The sequence below is a fragment of the Corapipo altera genome, unplaced genomic scaffold (genome assembly GCF_003945725.1).
Source record: "Corapipo altera isolate COAL_440 unplaced genomic scaffold, ASM394572v1 2b, whole genome shotgun sequence".
In the NCBI taxonomy this organism is placed as follows: domain Eukaryota; kingdom Metazoa; phylum Chordata; class Aves; order Passeriformes; family Pipridae; genus Corapipo; species Corapipo altera.
Genome location: NW_020884874.1, coordinates 13,041,386 through 13,060,589, shown reverse-complemented (window position 1 = coordinate 13,060,589; position 19,204 = coordinate 13,041,386). Strand labels below are relative to the sequence as shown.

Below are 19,204 nucleotides of genomic sequence, written 5' to 3'. Positions count from 1 at the left end.
GAAAACATATGCAAGAGCAATGAGCCTCTGGGCTCTGAGGCATCCCCTGCTGGCCCTCCCTGCCTGCCCTGTCTTTCTGACAGAGGTTACAGCTGTGAGAAGGAGGGACACCACGGAAGATGAATAAAGGAGAATGGTTCTTCCTGTCTTGACACCTGATTTTTAAAGAAACCTCAGCATAATTGTGCTATGGGCTTTTTTCAGAGATCACCATGTGTGCATCTGGGAACTGATACTTTATTATATCTGAGAAACCAAGAAAACTACAATCCTATGTGGAATATATATCCGAGAGAGAGAATAGGAAGCATAAGATTTTGCTTGAGGAAGCTGATGATTTATAAAAGGGGAAAAAGCCACACCTCTAGAGGAACTTTTTTATTTTTCTTTTCCTCTTAGTGGGGATTACTTTTGTTGTTTTGTTTTTATTACATATATAAACTGGTGGAAATGTAGTGGGTTTTATAGGACTGAAAAAAAAATTACAATTTATCATTCTTTCATTTTAACACTACTATTGCCATGAACAGAAAAGAATGAACTTTGCTTTCAACTGTCAGTCTGGAGCAGCTTAGTGTACCTTTAAGATAGGCTTATAGCTGCCCTCTATAAACTCTCCTTCTATCACTGATGAAGTAAAAATAGACAGCAACAATTTTCTGAGTTGATTTTGAGGACTGATGGTCCAGGAACGGATGGGGGACTTAATAACACAGCCTACAAATAAATTTTTGTGCCCTCACAGACTTGTGTAGACAGTTTACCATGGAAAACTCTGAATTAGTGTTAATTTTTATAAAATCAGACAAGCTTTGAATTTGTTTATTGTAAAGGTAAATGCAAAGTGTATTGTAACAGCTCTCAGAAGCTGTTCCAAGATTAATTAAATTCAAGTTTAAGATTCTCTCCTTCTTAGTAGTCTGAAGTAGACTGAACTCAGCATTTTTTCTTACGCTTTGCTCCCCAAATTAAAAAACCTATAATGTGGCTTTTCCATTCCAATTGCAAACCATGGATTTTAAAATGAAATTTCCTGTGCATTTGTCTAGCATTGTAAGAGAAGCTCAGGAGTGTTGGGTAGAAGACCTGCAGCTACACTGAGATTCTCTTTGAGGACATGGTCAGGTTTGCAACTGCAGAAAAGGTGCAGGATCAAAAAAAACCTCTTCAGAGAAGGTGCATCATTCAGTTGTGGGTGTGATGCATTTAAGAAATGTGTACATTTAAGAAATAAATATCCAAGGAGGATCTGGTCTTTGGTTATTGTGTAACATCATGTAGTTGCATATGAAAATTCATTTTTAGAGCTAATGTGAGTTATTTAATGTAGGTTTTTTGAAGATAAACATTCTCCTGCATTTCCAAGGAACTGATTTTAACAGTTCTTCAGTTTATGAAGTTCAGTTTATGCACTGAAGCACAGAAACAATGCTTCAAAGAAAACACTTTCTATGCAGAATTTGTATTTCAGCATACATTTTAGTTGTTTTCAATGGGCAGCCAATCTTTCAGTAAGGAAGTGTGTGATAAGACCTATGCTAAGGGAAAAAAATACTTGTAATACACAACAGTGGTTCCTATTTACTGAACTAGGAGACCATACAAATCTAGATTCAAAGGTTCTATGTTTTAATTTAAAGGCACTTCTTACGGTCTGATACTATTATATATCCTTTCAGAAGGTTGCATATCTACTTATTAACTCTGTACAGTGTTGCAAGTATCACTGCATGAATCTCTTTTTTTCTAGTGTACAGAGCATCTATGATTTCTTGATGGTGTACTAACGTGTGTCAGAATATAGCAGAGATAATAGATGGAAATTGCTTAAGTGCATTTTCCCCTTTAATGTACCAGGTTTATTGTGGTTTTTTGTTGTTTTTTGTTTTGTTTTTTTTTTTTTTTTTTAATGAGGAAAATGCTGGATTTATCATACCATGCATTTAAAAGTTACTGGAAACTACATTTTAATGCATTGAGAAATTTAGAGATGTTATAACAACTTTCATTGCAAAACAGAGAAGGAAAAAACTAAACTGCATGCATACCTAAACACTGGTAAACAAAGCTGTTGTAATTGAATGAAAAGGTTATGACATTCTTCAAATAACATTGCTGCCACATAAAACTTTATTCTTAAATGTCAACTCAAAGCTAGTTCTTTTTACAATCCTGGCAAATCAGAAAACTAAAAATTATTAATATCAACATTTTTCCTGCATCATGCTTTGATGAAATCATACTTTTCAGGCAGATAAAACTTTTTAATATGAGGAATTATCACTATTAGTTATCATAATGAGCTTCTCTGTGAGCTGTAATTAAGTTTTTATGGTCTGTTCCATTTGCTGTGAAGTTGGTAGCCCAACAAATGGGATTCCATTCATTATAGTCCATATGTGAGTTCAATGTGGAGTAAGCAGTAGCAGACGACAGGAAACCAAACTTGGACTTTGCTTGATTACAAAAAAGGGACTTGGCATTGGTTAGCTGATGACTTTGCCAACTTTATGTGTCATCTCAGTAAAATACATGTTTCAGTGTCAGCAGTGTGTTTCAGCATTTATTGAGGATTCTGTAATGTTCGTTGCTGACTGAGAGGAGGCTACTTGGGGTTGTTTCTTGGGCTTGTTTCTCCATGCTCTAGTGGCAGAGTTTCTTACAGACTTCCCTTGTATGTAATTGGATCTGTAAATATGTGATAGTTGGTGGCACTAGGCTCATCTTTCTCATGTTATTAAGAAGGAGTATGTCACTTTATTTTTTGTGAAGGCCAACTGCTGTCACAGTGGTTTCCCTAAGAAAAGGAAACTTTGGAATAGTACAGAAGGTCATACAGACAACAAGCTTTCTATAGTCCCAGGCAGTATATCAGCAAATAACCACTTTGTTGGGAAAACTGTTTTTATTCTACCTTGGACTAGAGTGGACTTCCTATTTGTTTCTGTGGTTTTGGTGTGCTTTGAGCCATCTATGTCAAGCATCAGCAGAAATCCTCCTAAACAAATACACAACTACGTAACCATTATCACGTATGTGCCTTGTATATAAATTTACAGGTTTTGTGGGTTTTTTTAAGCAAAATATTTTAAGATTATCAAAATAAGTGATAAAGTGCTTACAGTGATGTAGCTGTGCAAAGTTTTCTGCTTTAAATGCAAACAGATGGGAATTCATACTATTATAACTATCAACATTGAAAAGCTACAGATGTGTAGTTTGCAGAAGCTATTTTAAATGTTTATTGCACATATTTCAGAGGAAGTGAAAGAAAAGCTTTTGTTTTAACTATCCAGGCTGCTGTAGCTAATCATGCTGGTTTGGCTGGAATAGAGTTAATTTTCTTCATAGTAGCTGGTGCGAACTATGTTTTGGACTTGTTCTAAACCATAGTCCCATGCTAGCTACTATACTAGGAAGAAAATTAACTTTATTCCGGCCCAAACCAGTGCACTAACACTGCCTAAGCTTTGGAGCAGGTAGCATAGAGTGGAACATGGATGACTACTAATGGTAGGACTTACATAAACTTTCTGGTTTGCTGGGGATACTGCCTTTTCCTGTGTAAAGTCTACCATAGATCCATTTAGATTGGTCTCTTCCAGATAACCACCCAGAACAACAGTAATCATATGGAAATTCTGGGTGTGAATGTGAATAGATTAGCTCTGTAGCATACTGGGCTCTCAGCAGTTTATGTGCTGAATCAGGGATGTGCTGTTGGTAGCTGGAAGCTGGGGCTTCCCCCACCCGACGAGCAACATCTGCTTCTTTTGCATGTGTGCAAAAAGACTGTTAATATGTATATCTATGACGTTAAGTTTATTGTACAATGTATATGTGTTGGTGCACAACTTTCCCATGTTTTACTTGGGAAAGTGAGGTGCTAAGAGGAAGCTGTTTGGCCCCAATGTAATCTGTGAAAATCTGCTTCCGGTCATCTCCTTTACTAGAGTGTCTCAGGTTATGCAGAGCTGCCTTCTCAGCAAGTAATTCCAAGAGAAGTGTGCTCTTGTTGGCCACTGTCCTTCCCAAGGACCTGTGGGGAAAGTACGTCATCCTGTAAAGGGCCACAGAAGAAGGTCTTGTAAGTTTATTTATTTACATACTTACAAGTGAGAACAAGTTATGGACTGGATGATTTCACTGGCAAGGAGCAAGTGGTCCATCAAATATGGCTGGAGAACTCCCACACTGCTCACTTGACCTGTGCCTAAGTGGTAAATCCGGCTTACTGAGGCTGTAACACACTTGTTGGGTTTGTGCAGATGGACCTACTGCTTGTGTATGTGCCAGTGTTAAGGGTTTCCTAGGCTGAGTTGTGATAACCCTGGTTAATGGTCATTTGTTTTTCCGTTGTTTTGACAGCTGCTTCTTTTGATACTGCTGGATAACACTAAGGCTTCTGGCTTTTAGGGTGTTGCAGTGAACCATAGGTGGTGAAAAAGGTATAACTAATAATTATGTTTTCATATTTAACCTTCACTTATCCCCGTCTCAGCTGGAAGCTATTTTGTTTCCATCTACAGCATCCATGCTTTTCTCTCCACAGATAATTTGATGTGTGCTGTCAACTCAGTGTTGGCATTTTGTTTTGCCTTCCTGCTGTATCTGGGTCATTTCCATGAAATACATGTTCTGCAGAAATCTCATTTTAAAAATTTGATTTCTGCTTTTGCAGAAATAATGTTCTTTGAAGTCTGCAGATAATTTGTAGATCTTTAAATACCAATCAGCTCTAACAGTGAGAAACTATCGTAGCTGCTGATGCATAGTTGGATTTCTTCAGGTACTCAGCAAGGCTCTAGATGCTTTTTTCACTCAGTGGTAGGTAGATAGTTGTGCACAGCTTTTAGGATGGCTTTCTGATAAATTTGGTATGGGAACACATTCTCTGTCAGATATTTCAGCCTCTGCAGTCTTTGCATACTTATATTTAAGACATTTTTAAGTGTCTACATTATCATTGCAAAGCCCTCAAAACAAGGTCTGAGAAGGAAGCAGAGCCTCACAAAGGTTCACATCAGCTTCACAAGGATAAATGCGAGCACTAGAACCAAGAAAATGAGCAGAAAATTGAGTAACAGGTTGAGACCTCTGTCGTTGGCAAGATCCATAATGTGTATCAGTCTGCCCTCTTGTGCTTGCAGCAGACTCTTAATTGTAGCTTCAGGTCGCTCCTTCAATGGTAAGAGAGGTAGATTTCACAAAAATTTCATTGTGTCCACAGATGTTTATCTGGTTTTAGTTTCTGCCACTGAAGAAAAAAATGTTTGTTTACAGGAACTAGAGTTGTGTTGTTTTCTTTTTCCGGAAAAGGATCTAGATACTCCTACAGGCTTTTTTTCCCCAATACCTTAAAAATAAAATAATAAAAAAAAAGTTAATGTTAACCTTCATTTCACTACTGGGGAATTTCTAAAGAACTAATTGTTGGAGAAAGAACTTGAATTTTATTACAGTTTGGCTCTTTATTGGCTCTTTTTTTTAATATGTGTGGTACTTTTCAGGCCTATTTAATTTTCAAAAGAATGGCTGTTCTCAAGACTTACTCTGTTTCAGCAGTAGACTGTTGAAAATTTACATCTAAAAGATCTCTGTGAGCGTGAAAAAAAGGAAAGCTTTCTTGTCTGGGCAAAATATATTTCTGTTAACAGGAGTATATCCTTACCCTTCTAGAGTTCGGCGTTGTGCGGTGCAGCAGGTTGCGTTTTGCCAGCAATGTGCTGTGTAAGAGTCATTGCAGCTTTGCAAATGCCTTATTTAAAATGTAGATTGGGCTGGCAGAGGATGTGTCCTTAGTGCTTTTAATAGGTCATACGCAATAGCTTATTTTAAGGGAGTATTAATAACATAACAATTGTGTTTTATATATAGAAATATATATACATAAATGAAAGGAACATATAAAACCACTATGCCCTAACAGTGAAAACAGTTGCCAAAACTTCATTTTAGTAATCAGCTACGTTTTTACAGATCATCACAAGAGGGCAGTGTTTTATAATTTTATATTTTATACAAAGATGTAATTTCTGGTGTTCTTTTACCTTAAAAAAATATAACAAGCTTATAAAGCAATCAGTCAGATATTACAGTAAATCTAGGGCCTGTTTTAAATAATTTAAATTACCAGGGTTCTTACTCAGATGAGCATCAGTTTTTAAAGGAATCCTTATAAATATGTTCTGAGGTTTTTTTCCAGTTTTTATTATGGAGGTCAAAGCTAAAAGGACTAAATTTGTTTTTAAATAAAAAGTATTTATGGATCTTATAGGATTTCACAAATATTTTGCAATTGTATTCTGCCAGGCACTATTTATAAGTAGCCATACAATTACAGGTATCTGGCCTGTAATCTATAGTATATTAATATGCTTCCAGATATAAACAAGAAAACTCTCTAAATGAATGTGTTCAATTACTCTGCTCTAATTTTAGCAGAGAGGATGTAGGTAAAGTATGTTTCAGCAGAAGTGTTTGCATCAGACTTGATTATTGTTCTGTATGTATCACACAATGGATAAAGTCAGAAGGGACCACAGTGGATCATCTGGTCCAACCTCCCTGGCGAAACAGGGTCATCCTAGAGCACATGGCACAGGATTTCATCCAGATGGTTCTTGAATATGTCCAGTGAGGGAGACTCCACAACCTGTCTGGGTATCTATTCCAGTGCACAGTAAAGAAGTTCTTCCTCATATTCAGGTGGAACTTCCTGTGCATCAGTTTCTGCCCATTGCCTTTTGTCCTATTGCTTGGCACCGCCCTGAAGAGCCTGGATCCTTCCTCTTGACACCCTCCTTTCAGATGTACACTGATGAGGTCCCCTCTCAGGCATCTCTTCTTGAGACTGAACAGGCCCAGCTCCCTCAGCCTTTCCTCATAAGGGAAATGCTCCAGTTCCCTAATCATCTTTGTTGCCCTCTGCTGGACCTGCTCCAGGAGCCCCATGTCTGGAGCTCCATGAGGAGCCCAGAACTGTACACAACACTCCAGATGTAACCTCATTAGGGCTGCTGGGAGTGCTCTTCCTAATGCACCCCAGGATACCCCTGGCCTAGTTGCACCATTGACCATTGGTGTAATTGCAGCAAAACTTACATAAAAATTCTTTGTGCTGAGGGGTGGCAAGCATTTTGGCCCTGTTGTGTGAAAATGTTGTTTAAGTCTGTTTTACACTTGTCTTTCCACTGAGTGGTACAGTTCTGCTAGGAAGGGCAGTTGTAGCTAAATCGATACAGAACAGTTAATAAAGAAACACGACTGTCTCCTGCCTTCTGAAGTGCCTTACTAAGTCTTGATCAGAGCAAAATTTCAGGTTTTAAATGGGTCATGTTTTCATGTAGAGGATAATGAGTAGTTATATCAATTTTTGCTGAGGAGCTGGCTGAGGAAACACATCTTTAAAACCAGCATACTTTTGTTCCTGATTCAGCTCCTTCCCAGTATAAAATTGCCATGAATGTTTGTAATTTATTGTTTTGGAGGAAGAGTAATGCCAGCTTGTTGCCTGTTCAGCTGTCTTTATTCGTTATCAGTGTGTAAAGTGAACTTAGGAAAAAGATTTAGGCTTGGGTGGAGTGGAGCAGAGAACTGAAAACTTAATCCAAGCTATGTACTGTGTTTGCAATTTTTATTACAGCTCATAAAAGTAGGGAACTTTTTGATTACACTTTGATAAAATTCATTAGGATTACTTACGAGCAGTAGCTACTGAGTGTGAATTAGGTACATGTAAGTGATTTGGGCATCACCAAACAGTCAAGATTACTCTTAAAAACCAAAGCAGAATAAATAGAAATATAGAAAACTAAAAAGCTGTGCAATGACTAGCTCTTTTTCACATAAGTTTAATAAGTAAATGATAGATCTCTAAACAGAATCGGATGTATTTTATGCATTAATATATTTTCAAGCAGTCATTTTAATAATTAAAATACAGTAGATGTTATTTTTAAAGCTCATAAAAGTCTGTGAAGAAGTTTGTAGTATATACAAAAGGTTGGTTGTTTTTTAATCTATGGGTTCAGTTGACATTTGGTGATATAGAGGATGGTAGCAGATGTTGTGATCATCAGAATCCTAAGACATAAATGAACCAAACAGTACATGCAATTTATCTGCATTGATGTAAAATAACAGTAGGGCTTCCAGTTCATTTATAATTTTGTTTTGTTCTTGTTTGTTTATTTCTTTTAAATAAATGATGGCTTTTAGGTACATAAGTGGAAAGTTGGAGGCTTTTTTTTTATCGGGGGGGGGTACTTTTTTAGCAATGCTTTACTTTGACTCCTATATATTACTGGCTTGTTAAACCTATAATCCAAACATGTCTTCAGGATGTATGTGCTGATGCTTTACTCTTAACACTTTTCTTCAGCAAGTTTTCAGTACTGTAAAACTTGTTTATTTCCAATTGAAGTCTCTTGAAGCACATCCAAAGCAAACTAAAGCTAGAAACCCTATCCATGACAAAAATACAGATTTGAAAAGAGAAGAAAGGGAAGAAGGATTAAAAGGGAAAATACGCTTACCAAAATCTCATGTGTTTGTGAATGTGGTGAGAATGCATGAAATGGAAATTGAGATTTATGCTGATGGTTCAAATCAGTAATGCTCATATACTAACTTGCAAGTGGGGGTGTGTTGCCAGCCTCACCAGTGCTTGCTCTAGTCCTCATACAGTCGCTATCTTAATTTCCTCTGGTGATTAACCCTATTTTAGAGGCCTGATCTTAGCATATCTGTTTGCCAGATAGGAAGTGCATCACCACTGGATTTGCTTGCATTCCATTAAATACCAAGCTTTTTCAAAGATTTCTTCCCTTCCTGCTCAGCTGTTCATTGTCAGCCTCTACTCATGAAATATTAAGTCTTAAAGGCAGAATACAAAATGAAGATAAACTTGATTTTCTGTATTCATCAGTAGGACTGCTTACATAGAGCAGTACAGAAAGATTACTCTTCAAAAAATGGATGTCTCTCTGACCTCTGTGTTGATTCTTGAGCTTTCTTTAAATTTAAAAACTATCAAATTTCTAGGAACTTAGATTAAAACCGGAAACATGTAGTAGGATTGGAAGTCTTCTGTTCAGTCTTGTTACTCACAACTGCTGGAGTAGAAATGTCATCTTTTACACGTATAGCCTCTGGTTTACATGTCGAAAAGATATTTCTGCAATGCTTTTCCCTTCTGTGCATAATCGCTTATAATTTATTTTTTTAATCTGTCATTTGTTTTAGGAAAATACTTGCATGTTCTCTAGCAGGTATTTGCAGCTGAAGGTGGGGGTGTTACTTGTATCTGTCTGATACACTTTAGTCATAGCAATAATGGTGACCTAGACTTTTCTCTTTACCATATCAGATATAAACCACCTTCTGTGACACTGGCAAGTTCCAAGTTTTTTGTAGTTTTAAACTAAGGAAATTATTACATAAATTAGAGCAGGACATAATTAAGTTGTCTGAAGTCAAATATTAGGTACTCTGAGAATTATTTCCAAGTTATGCCAGTTGTCATGTCAGTTGAATGACTATAGAAAAATTTTTTTTTTATGTCAGTGTGGTAGTGTCAATTTTTTTTCTGCAAAACATAGTGAAAAACCTTTCCAGATGTCACATATACAAGATCCTTTAGATAGGGAGAAAAGCATATGAAATAGTTTTCATTTCTGGGTTAGAAGAGATTTTTTGTTTATTCCCATGTTCCCTTAAAAACCACTAAAGCAATTTAAATGCCTTCAGTTGATAATGCAGAGATGCAGCACCTTGAATTAAACAGAGCAGAAATTTTCTTAAGATGTATTGATGGCTGTGTACCTGTAAGCTCTTCTTTGGGCAGATGTGGTCCAAATTTGGAACCCCTCTAAGGGCATAAGGATTTTCAGAGAAACCTAAAACCACTCAGGCCCCCAAAAAGTGAAGTTGCTGTTTATCCAACTAAAAGATTGAGGAACTTACCAACTGATGGCTGTTACTGTTGGGGGCAGATAATCTGATTTACCAGTACTTTACCCCATTTAAAGATATCTCTTGATTGAGATCGACAAACTGGGTCATGCACAGCTTTGTAACTACAGGCTCTAAACACTGTTCTGCACAGAAGACGTGTTTTTAATACATGTAGCAGGTAGTAAGGTAACAGGGCACTGGTTGGCACACACTCTAGTCCCAGTGCTGGCCCCTGTCACATGAGGATCCTTGCGCTGGGAGTTGCAGGTGTACATCTCTCTTCCCCCCGGGATGATTTTTCTAGAGGACAGTGCAGAGGAGTGCTGGAACTTCAGAGAAGCATCACAATGATACAGATCAGCAAGAGGCAAATTAAAATCAGGCAGAAATTCACAAAGAGCTCTTGGAGCCTTTGGCGTGCTTGTGGGTTGACCTCAATAGTTGAGGCTCTCCTTAGAGCAGAGCGGGTTATGTGTTGGACCTTCTCCATGGCAACAAGAAAGCAGAGAGCACAAATCAGAGGTTTTAGGAGTGCAGGAAAGAAGAGCAGTTGTCAGGAACAGTGCAAAGTGCCTAATATCTTCTCTTTTTTTTTTTAGACAGCCTTTGTGGAGCTGGAAAAGCAGGAAAGCGAAGAATTAGAAATACAGAAGTGTTTTGAAGAGTGCAAATGGAAATTTTTTAAAAGTTCTGAAAAGTCTGAAATAAATAGATTGCTTTTACAGTGTTTTTAGTTTAAAACAGGATTTTGAAAATTTGTTTTTCAAGTTTAGATTTGTGCTGTACTGTACTTCTCCTCCTAAAGGCTACTAAGCATCTGCTTCTTAGCAGTGGTGAGGAACTGTAATATGGAAATTGTGAGTATGTGGGTTTTGCCCAGATTATTGCTTTAGATCCTAAGCTCTCATCTTTCACAGTCTGAAAAGGCTGTGGCTCATTACCCTCCCACCCACATCTCTCTGCTTTATTTGTTCAAGCACATGTGAAAGCATGATGATAAGACTAGGGTCGCAGACGTTGCAGCCAGGAGATCTGGATAGTAGTGCTGGCTGTTACTGACAGGGGCAGATAATCTGATTTAGCAGAACCTTTTTCCTTTTTCTGGAAGGGAGGAGAAAAAAAAAATCCTATTGAAGTGTTTCCATTCCGACTACAAGTTCTTTATGGGGAGCAATTAAAGCTAACGAATCACTGGTGTAGGGAATTTTAGTAGTATATTTCTCAACAGATGGGACAGAATAAAGACTAAATCTTTTTTTATGCATGTAGGACAGTGTGTTACAAAATGTGACTGCAAAGGTGTAGAAATGGTATGAGGAAAAAAGTAAAGCATGTATATAACTTCATCTCTTAAATGAGTGTTAAATTTAAAGTATATTCCCCCCCCTTTTAATTGCAGATGGAAGCACAGGGTGTCAGTTGTCTTAAAACTCCAAATAAGTAGTTGCAGTGTAAATCCCTCCTGCATGAACCTTCTGTGGCAAGAAGCTGGCTTTGATATATGCTTGATTACGTCAGGGTGAGGTGAATTCTGCAGGTGCTGTCACAATATGAAAACTTTGTTTTCAAGATAATGATGATATATGCATCTGTCAGACTTTGTTCCCAAAGCTGCACTTAACCCTAAACATTTTATGAATTGATACTGTGATTGAATCTTTCACAGAAGGCCTCTCCTTGTCACCTTTTTTTTTTTCTTGGCAATAAGTGAAATTTGTATCATGTATGCCACATAAAGGAAAACCATTGCTTAGATGTCTGTTTCCCAAATTAGTTGATGGTCCTGAGTGAATCAGAGATTCTTTGTCGCCCATGAATTTGTCTCTATATGTGGCTAAATGGAAAAAGCTTAAAAGGAGACAGAACTGTCTTGCAGGCTTTTCTTTCTTAGTCCCTCCATGTTGGGCTATAGAGTGAAAGGGTTCTATATGAGCAGAATACATGTGCTTTCAGTGCCAGTGGCAGTGTTGGTATTTAAAAGAGACTTTCAAAAGAAATCAAATTGCACATGGTTATTTTAATACTTCTAGGGGATTCCATGTGATGACATCTTCTTCTAAAACTGAACTTCAGATTTTGTTATGATGTTTTAAGCTATAGTTGATCTTTATTGCAAACAAAACAAAACACACTCCAGGAACTTGCTCTCATGGTGACTATAATTTTTCATCTTTGTTTGACTTTTTACTGTACCTGTTTTCATCTATTTAAGCAGTTAAAGTGCTTGCCAAGTATGTTCTGCTTAGCTCTATGCAAGTCACTGTCAGTCACTAGTGCAGTAAAAGCAAGACATGCACAGGAATTATCAAGTCTCTTGGCTGAATGTGCATTCATTCTCCCATCCCAATACAGGCTGGAGTGCATTAGGCTGTTTATCTTCTTCCAGACAAGTCACAGTAGATGAACCACTAATGGATTAACGCTGGTAGAGAAGAGTTTGTGTGATGAGCTTGTGTGACAGACACTGTACAGGGAACAGTATTTCCTGCAGATGACTTCATCACAGCTTCTTGTGTCATTTTTTTAATGCAGTGTGTGTGCAACCCTTGGTCTTTGGGCTCTGTGTCCTGCTACAGCAACATTTCTTTTTCCTGACTACTGTTTTTTTGGGACCCACATGAGGATTGGAGCAGCATCGGTGTTTACCTGTGTAAATGCACAATAAGTCCATTTCATGAGTCCAGCATTAAATTGAATTGTGCACATGCTGGCACCTGCACTACTGTGCTGCTGCAAATGTTTCACTTGCATGACTCAAGGGGCGAGGACTTGGGGCTTTGAATGCTTCCATAAAAAGCATTATTAGCTGGTTGGGCATCACAGATGCAAGGCCAAAACAGGGCAAGAGAGGGTGAGATTGCTCTGGGAGGGGAAAAAAAATATTCTTTCTTTTTCTTGGGGAATGTTGCTGAGGGAACTGGCAATAGGTGAGAAGGCTCAGTCAAGCTGAGTTGGCATGAGATATTTGGCCATATGTGACAAGGCAGGTGACAGAAAAGGATCTTAAAAAATGGAAGGTAGCGTAAGTTAAAATGTATACCTTTAACAGCAAGAAAATGTTGTAGAGAAGGGATGACGAAAGGACAAAATAGAGTAACTTGGGTTTCTTGGTTTGAAAGCTTACAAGGTTTTGGAAGTTTTTACAACATCTACGTGTTGTTTAACCTACTAAGCCTGCCTGTGGGAGAAGTTTTCTTGTAAGCAAAGGAAGCCAATTCTGGGCCTGTATTTCAACAAGTTTGTGTTTACAAGTGCTTGACTTCAGCTAATAAACACATACCTTGCTTGTTAGTCCTCCATGGCGCTGTCACCCACCTAAAGTGTGCATAAAGAGAAACAGATTCAGTAATACAGCTGCCTATGCCTATGCTGGGTGACTATCAAGGTCAAAATGGACAGCCTGGAACATAATTACATAGAAATGAAGGCTGATTGTTGCCACAAATAGTAGCTGCTCTCTGCTGTTCAGTCCCCTTATTTTAGGCCAGTAGAAAGGAGAATTGTGCACGCACACACCACTTGTTGAAACAGAAGTGCAGCAAAAGGGCATACTGTAGTTTATATGTTTTTTAAGTCTAAAAGTGTTACTCCTGTAGCATTGTACAAGAGGAACTGTTGACTGCATTGCTGTGCAGTTATATGTTTTATCAGTGCTGTTAATGGATAGTAAAGGCTTGCCTTAAGCACAGTGCGAATCTGCAGGGTCAGTCTTGTGGCTGATCCTGTGTGTTACTATGTAGTGAATCCCCTATACCCAATGCCCTAGAGTGAATCACCAATCACAATTACTGTTTCCTTCTTCACCGACATGTGACTGTTTCCCTGATTTGTATTAGGTTATTTTTATCTTTGTTCCTGGGTGTCCTTCACAATAAGAGGGGGTATGTGACCAAAGTGAAAACTGTGGGCCACTCTCATTCCTGGTGCAACTGCGTTGACTCCTTTGAAGTCACACGGATTAAATTTGGCTCCTTTGGAAATACCACAGCAATTTTGGATGCAGCCTGTTTCCTGTCATATGTTTACTAAATGCAGCAGTGATATCAGTGGAATAGATTTGACTTTTTTGAATTCTTGCAGTTCCACGTGAATAAGTGAAGCCCTGAAGGGGTATTGTTAAAAAGTAATGTTGCATAAGTCTATTGCATAGATTCTAACAGGGAAATGTCCCAAACCCCAGTAGTTCACTGCTGTCCATTGAAAAGAAATGTCTTAATAACCATAAACAGTGATGCAGAAAGTACTATCAAGGTATGTTGATTGAAGATCTAGACACTGACTTTGTGGCATGTAATGTCATTTTTCAATGACATGGAGAAAATATTTCCTTATGATGGGGAAATAAGCAACAATTCATCTCATAGTTTGAGAAGTGCTGGTAACAGGAAAAGGAAACTGATTTTATCCTTCTTTCTACCTTTTGTTTTAAAGTCTGTTTTGTGCTGAAGTGTTGGTATTTTTCATGTGTTTGGGAGAGGGTAGGGGAAGGCTCACACTCGAGTGTCTTTTTTTTGTTCCCCCTCTTATTAATTTATTGCTTTTACAAGCTTCCTTCTGACTAGCTTTAATATTCTCAGTGTTCTAAGAAGCAAGACCAATAGTAAGAGCCTTTCCTTGTGTTTCAAGCACATCAGAATGTGAAAGATGTAGATGCAAAGCAATTACATTGATGAATAGTTGAACACACCAGGCATTTTGGTTTTTGGAAGTTATTCACATGCCTTGGGGATAACTGGAACTTGTATGTGTGCTGGTCTGTTAGAGTAGCCTGGGAGCCAAAGCTTTGGGCTAGTTTTTAGGGAGGTTCAATTCCTTGCAACTGCTGCAGGACCATACAGGAGAATCTTGAGCAGGTGCTTCATTCTCCATACTCATCAAGTCCCCTCATCAAAATAAGACATAAAATAACGTTTTACCATTTCCAGACTGTTGGTATGATTTGCCTTTTGCATAGTAACTTTCTTTTAGGAAATAAACTCTTTCCTCCGCTGTGGTCACTGTGTACCTAACAAGTTATTTCATGTTGAGTTTTAGGTTCTGGTGGTTCATAGGTTATATAGGAATTGGACTAAGTGCAATTTGAATTCAAAAATTGAAATATATCTAGCATGTATAAAAAGTAGAAGTGTAAAAGAATGTTCCAGATTTTGTTGTTAACCTTCTAGGGGCTCAGGGAACAATGACATGGCATTGATTGAGAAGGATATAGTAGGTGAATTCAACTTCTGAGAAGTAACTTGATGCCAGGGAAGTCCTCTTAACCAATTTATCAATATACAGAAAGCAAAAGCAGTCTTCCAGTTCTCAAATGTCTTGTAGTTTAGGGAACATAACATTGCTTCCCTGTGGGATTTTTTTGTTTCTCCAGTTGGGGTACTTTTCTATTCCTAAATCAACTTATTATTAAAGCAAATAAAAAGCTGCTCTTGTAGCTGTCTAGACATATCCCATACGTTTTTATTTGCTGATGGTCTGAAAAAAAATCAGTGAAAATCACCTTTATGCTCTCAGTTACAAACTGATTTTAGTGAGTTTCACACTGTACAATGAAGACACTATATTACTAAACTCCTCAGGGGATGAGAAATAAATGAAACTTTAAAAATAGAAATGTGGTGTATACATAAATCTGAGTCTGTCTTAAATACAAATAATAATAACATAGCTGTCTTGACAAATGAGTAGCAAAAGAAAAAATTGTTTGCTGTAAATTAAATGCCTTAATTCACATCTGATTTGTGACTCTTATCACCTGCTATGTAGCACATGCTTCTGTCATGACTGTAGATTGCTGTTAATCAGGGTTTAGACGTCTGTGACATGGGATGTTATCAGTGTGAAATTTTTAAATTTAACTTAGCAGCTGAGCCACTCTTTCATCTGCGTTAAATTACCGAACTCTGTGACAGGATAAAATTCAGATGATCAGGCAGCTAACCTGCTGTAGCTACGGGATGCATTCCAGATTCCATCAAAGAGCTGCCTATGGCAGTTAAGTTTCTATATGTATGTTCAATCTGTGTGTGTATGCATGAAATCTGTATTTTTAAAGGTATGTGTGTGCAGTATTTGGGGCAGGAGAGAAAGATTCTCTGTGTGGTAGAATAAACCTTACCTCCTCTTTTCACTTGAAAACACATTTTATGTAGCTTCAGCCTTGAAAGATATCTGTCTTATAATCTTCTTGCTCCTTGGTAGGCATTGTTTTGAAGACACTGGGAGGTCTGAAGTGCTGCTTCTGCCTACTGGAAAGAAGCTTCTAGGGAACTCCGTAACAGAGTTTGCTTTGGGAGTAACAGGATGTCTGGACACATGCATCACTTGTCTATTCAAAACTGGCATGAGGCTGCTGAGCACAAAACCAAGAACCTGGATGTATCTTTGCCTGATGCCTGCCAGTCACTAATAGGAAAAGGAATTGTGTGTCTGTTCAATAACAGAGAAAACATACCTCACAAAATTAAGGTCTATACTATGTTTGTCTTTTCTAAAATCACAACCGTTAAGTAGTAAGGTGTGAATTGATGAAAGGAGGAAACATGATTGTAAGGAGCATAAATACCTTAGAGGCCTACATATTCATCAGTCATATTTCTTTAAAAAATATTTGTATATGTAAATATTAGATGTTCTTTATGTGACATGTTTCTGTGTGAGATGCACTTTTTTTTTCAGTGGTTTTAAAGCTAGAGTTGTATTTTATTGTACAGTGTGTATGTGCTTCCCTTAGAAATAAATGGATTGCCTTCTTCATTTGAAATTCAGTTCATGATGTTACAAATCCTAGCAAAATTATTTATCTCTTATTAGAAACAATCTAGGACAAGTTTGGCAGTTACAATGAACAGCAGGAGAAAATTAACTTTTAATGGAATTCAAAGCAAAAACGCTCTATGGATTCTGTAGGTTGAATTGCACTTATAGTAACATATATTCAGTTCTAGTACAGCTATAAACCACTTAAATTTTTAAATTACAGACAATTTTTCGTCATACAGCAAAAAAAAAAGTTTGCTCTCTCAGTGGGTTAGCTCAGAAAAAAGCTTTTCTGAGTTAAATGGTGAAAGGGCTTCTTACCTTTGTGGGCTGTGAATAAGCAGCTTTGGAAAACAAGTGTCTCTACAAAACTTTAAGTGAATTACTCTCTTTGTGGATTTTGGATTAAAAACCAACCAAACAACAGAAAAAAACCAAGCAAAAGGTATTAAATCTAAAATGAAAGACAGAGGTCTGAAGAACGTGATGAAACCTCACCTTCTGCTGCAATGCCACCTGTATAAATCATCTACCCAGGGACAGCAAGTGTCCCACAAGCATGTAGAAAATTCTGTTGCCTCTGTTGTTACTGAAATATTCCCCTCACAACATTATATTTTTGACTCAGAGCTGTAATACCTACATTTCTATATTTTTGATAATCAGCCGTTAATATAAGTAGAGGAGTTTTTGTAGAAAACTACTACAGAGCACCTTGCTGCAAGAATTAAAAGCATTACATATGAGAGAGGTTCCTTACCTCTGGTCTTACTTTTAGTGAAGCACAGAGGAGCTTGCTCCCGGCTGTGGGACGTGCCTGTAGAGCTCTGGCAACTTGTCCTAGTCTGTAACTAAGTTGTGGAAACAATTGAAGTAAGTCGAGGGGGGAAAAAAATAACAAAAGTTTCAGAGGCAGGACTCACAGTGTCATTCAGCAGCTCAAAAGTTGATTGGTCCCCTTTGCCTTCTGACACAGGCAGTGGCTCCTCTAAACTTGTTCACAGCAGTAATATATTAAACATGGGCAACATCTCTCCTTTTGTGAAGGGAACTGTGTGTCAGGGAGACCACCTACTCAACCACAGGATAAGGGAATCTGGGAAGCGGTATGCTTCAGTGGAGTAGCAGAGGGAGCTGCTTGCTGACACCTTGCCTTTTCTTAAACAAAAATTTAAATGGGAATTTGCTCAGGGAGGTGTTTTGAATGTGTTACTTTTGCTACAGCGATGTTTCTTCATCATAAAAAAGCATAAATAGTATGGGCTGTCACATTTCATGTGGGTATTTGACTTGGAATGATTTTCTTTTCTACAAGGTATTTTTTAAACTACATTTTCATTACATATAATTTTGATAGTTTTGTAACACAGCTGGTATTCAGTTTACAGTGTATGGTGTGTTTTTTCCAATATCATCTTTCTTCTCACAGTGCTTGAACTGAAGTAATTTTCCTGTATTTCAAGTCTCTTCCAGCCTTTAATTTGTGGCTTATAAAATCTAGCATATAAAAGTTCATCTGCAAAATTTACCATTACTATATAATTTGAGCATTTATCTTTCCTTTAAAACACATCCCCACACTTTTTCTTCCCGTCCCACTTTTTGTGACTGGAAACTATTCAAGTGATTTTTTTGAGAACCCTTTCAGTTTGTTTGGATAGGAGTAGCAGCTTGATGCTACTTTACAGGTTGTCTTATGTATTTTATCCTGTGTTGAGAAATGACAAACACAGTCATATACAGAGTAGGTTTTGTGCATCCGGGAAGTGAAGGATTTGCTGGATGTGAAAGGATTAAACTGTTTAATGTGCGAGCATCCAGCATCAGGCTTTGTGTGTGGATGCAGCTGACAGCGTGTGCCTTTTCCTGATTTGGAAATTGCAGGCAAAAATGCAGAAGCTCAGTCAAACTCTGAACACTTACAGATTCAGTTTTGACAATAATTGCTTAGCACAGACGAGTGCTTGGCTTTAAGCAGGAAACCAGACATTGTGGGTTTTTTTGTTTAGTTGTTTTCTTTTGTTCCCTGGGAGCCCTGCTGTGATACATCATTCAAACCAGAGACAGAACCGCCTTGGAGGTGATAAACCACCCTGATTCAAACTTAGCTCTGTTTTTATTTTTGTAAATACGGTTTAGGTAGTCTGCAAAATTGGTTATAAAATAGTTGAAGTTAACAACTCAGCTTTAATATAATAATTCTGCCTGCTTTCTGCTGTCCTTAATTATCAAACACAGGAAATCTAGGGTCACATATTTCAGTTGAAAGTTAATGAAATATCTCCACAGTGAGATAGTTCTTCACCAGTGCAAGAGTTTCATAATTTACTTATAGTAAATTACGTATTTACATATTTACATGTAAGTATATTTACTTATATTGGCATTATTAACATTGTAAATTTCTCACATAAAAAGACTGTATTTGGCCTTTTTATGAGGGAGGTTTCATGTTTTCATTGTGTGCTGTCATCCAAGAAAAGTACTATCA

General features: G+C 37.6%; 2 protein-coding genes and 1 long non-coding RNA gene across 6 annotated transcripts in view; 1 reads left to right on the top strand and 2 right to left on the bottom strand.

Moving 5' to 3' along the window:
- Positions 1 to 19,204, top strand: part of CEP85L (centrosomal protein 85 like) — a 145,577-nt gene that overhangs the window by 84,316 nt on the left and 42,057 nt on the right. The window lies entirely within an intron of this gene.
- LOC113943039 lies at positions 2,117 to 17,705 on the bottom strand. Of its 2 annotated transcripts, none has more exons than XR_003526169.1 (3): positions 17,474 to 17,705; positions 13,238 to 13,272; positions 2,117 to 5,356 (listed from the first exon to the last, which is right to left on the bottom strand). It is a non-coding gene; the product is annotated as an uncharacterized LOC113943039 (long non-coding RNA). The 2 variants fall into 2 exon arrangements; XR_003526168.1 differs by lacking the exon at positions 2,117 to 5,356 and adding an exon at positions 10,556 to 10,571.
- On the bottom strand, positions 9,451 to 10,542 carry PLN (phospholamban). The gene has a single exon (XM_027634315.1). The coding sequence runs from the start codon at positions 10,445 to 10,447 to the stop codon at positions 10,289 to 10,291; it is 159 nt and encodes a 52-aa protein (XP_027490116.1). The 5' UTR covers positions 10,448 to 10,542; the 3' UTR covers positions 9,451 to 10,288.

Bases quoted from the DNA above. Each gene is read 5' to 3' on its own strand.
- PLN (XM_027634315.1), bottom strand. From the start codon at position 10,447: ATGGAGAAGGTCCAACACATAACCCGCTCTGCTCTAAGGAGAGCCTCA.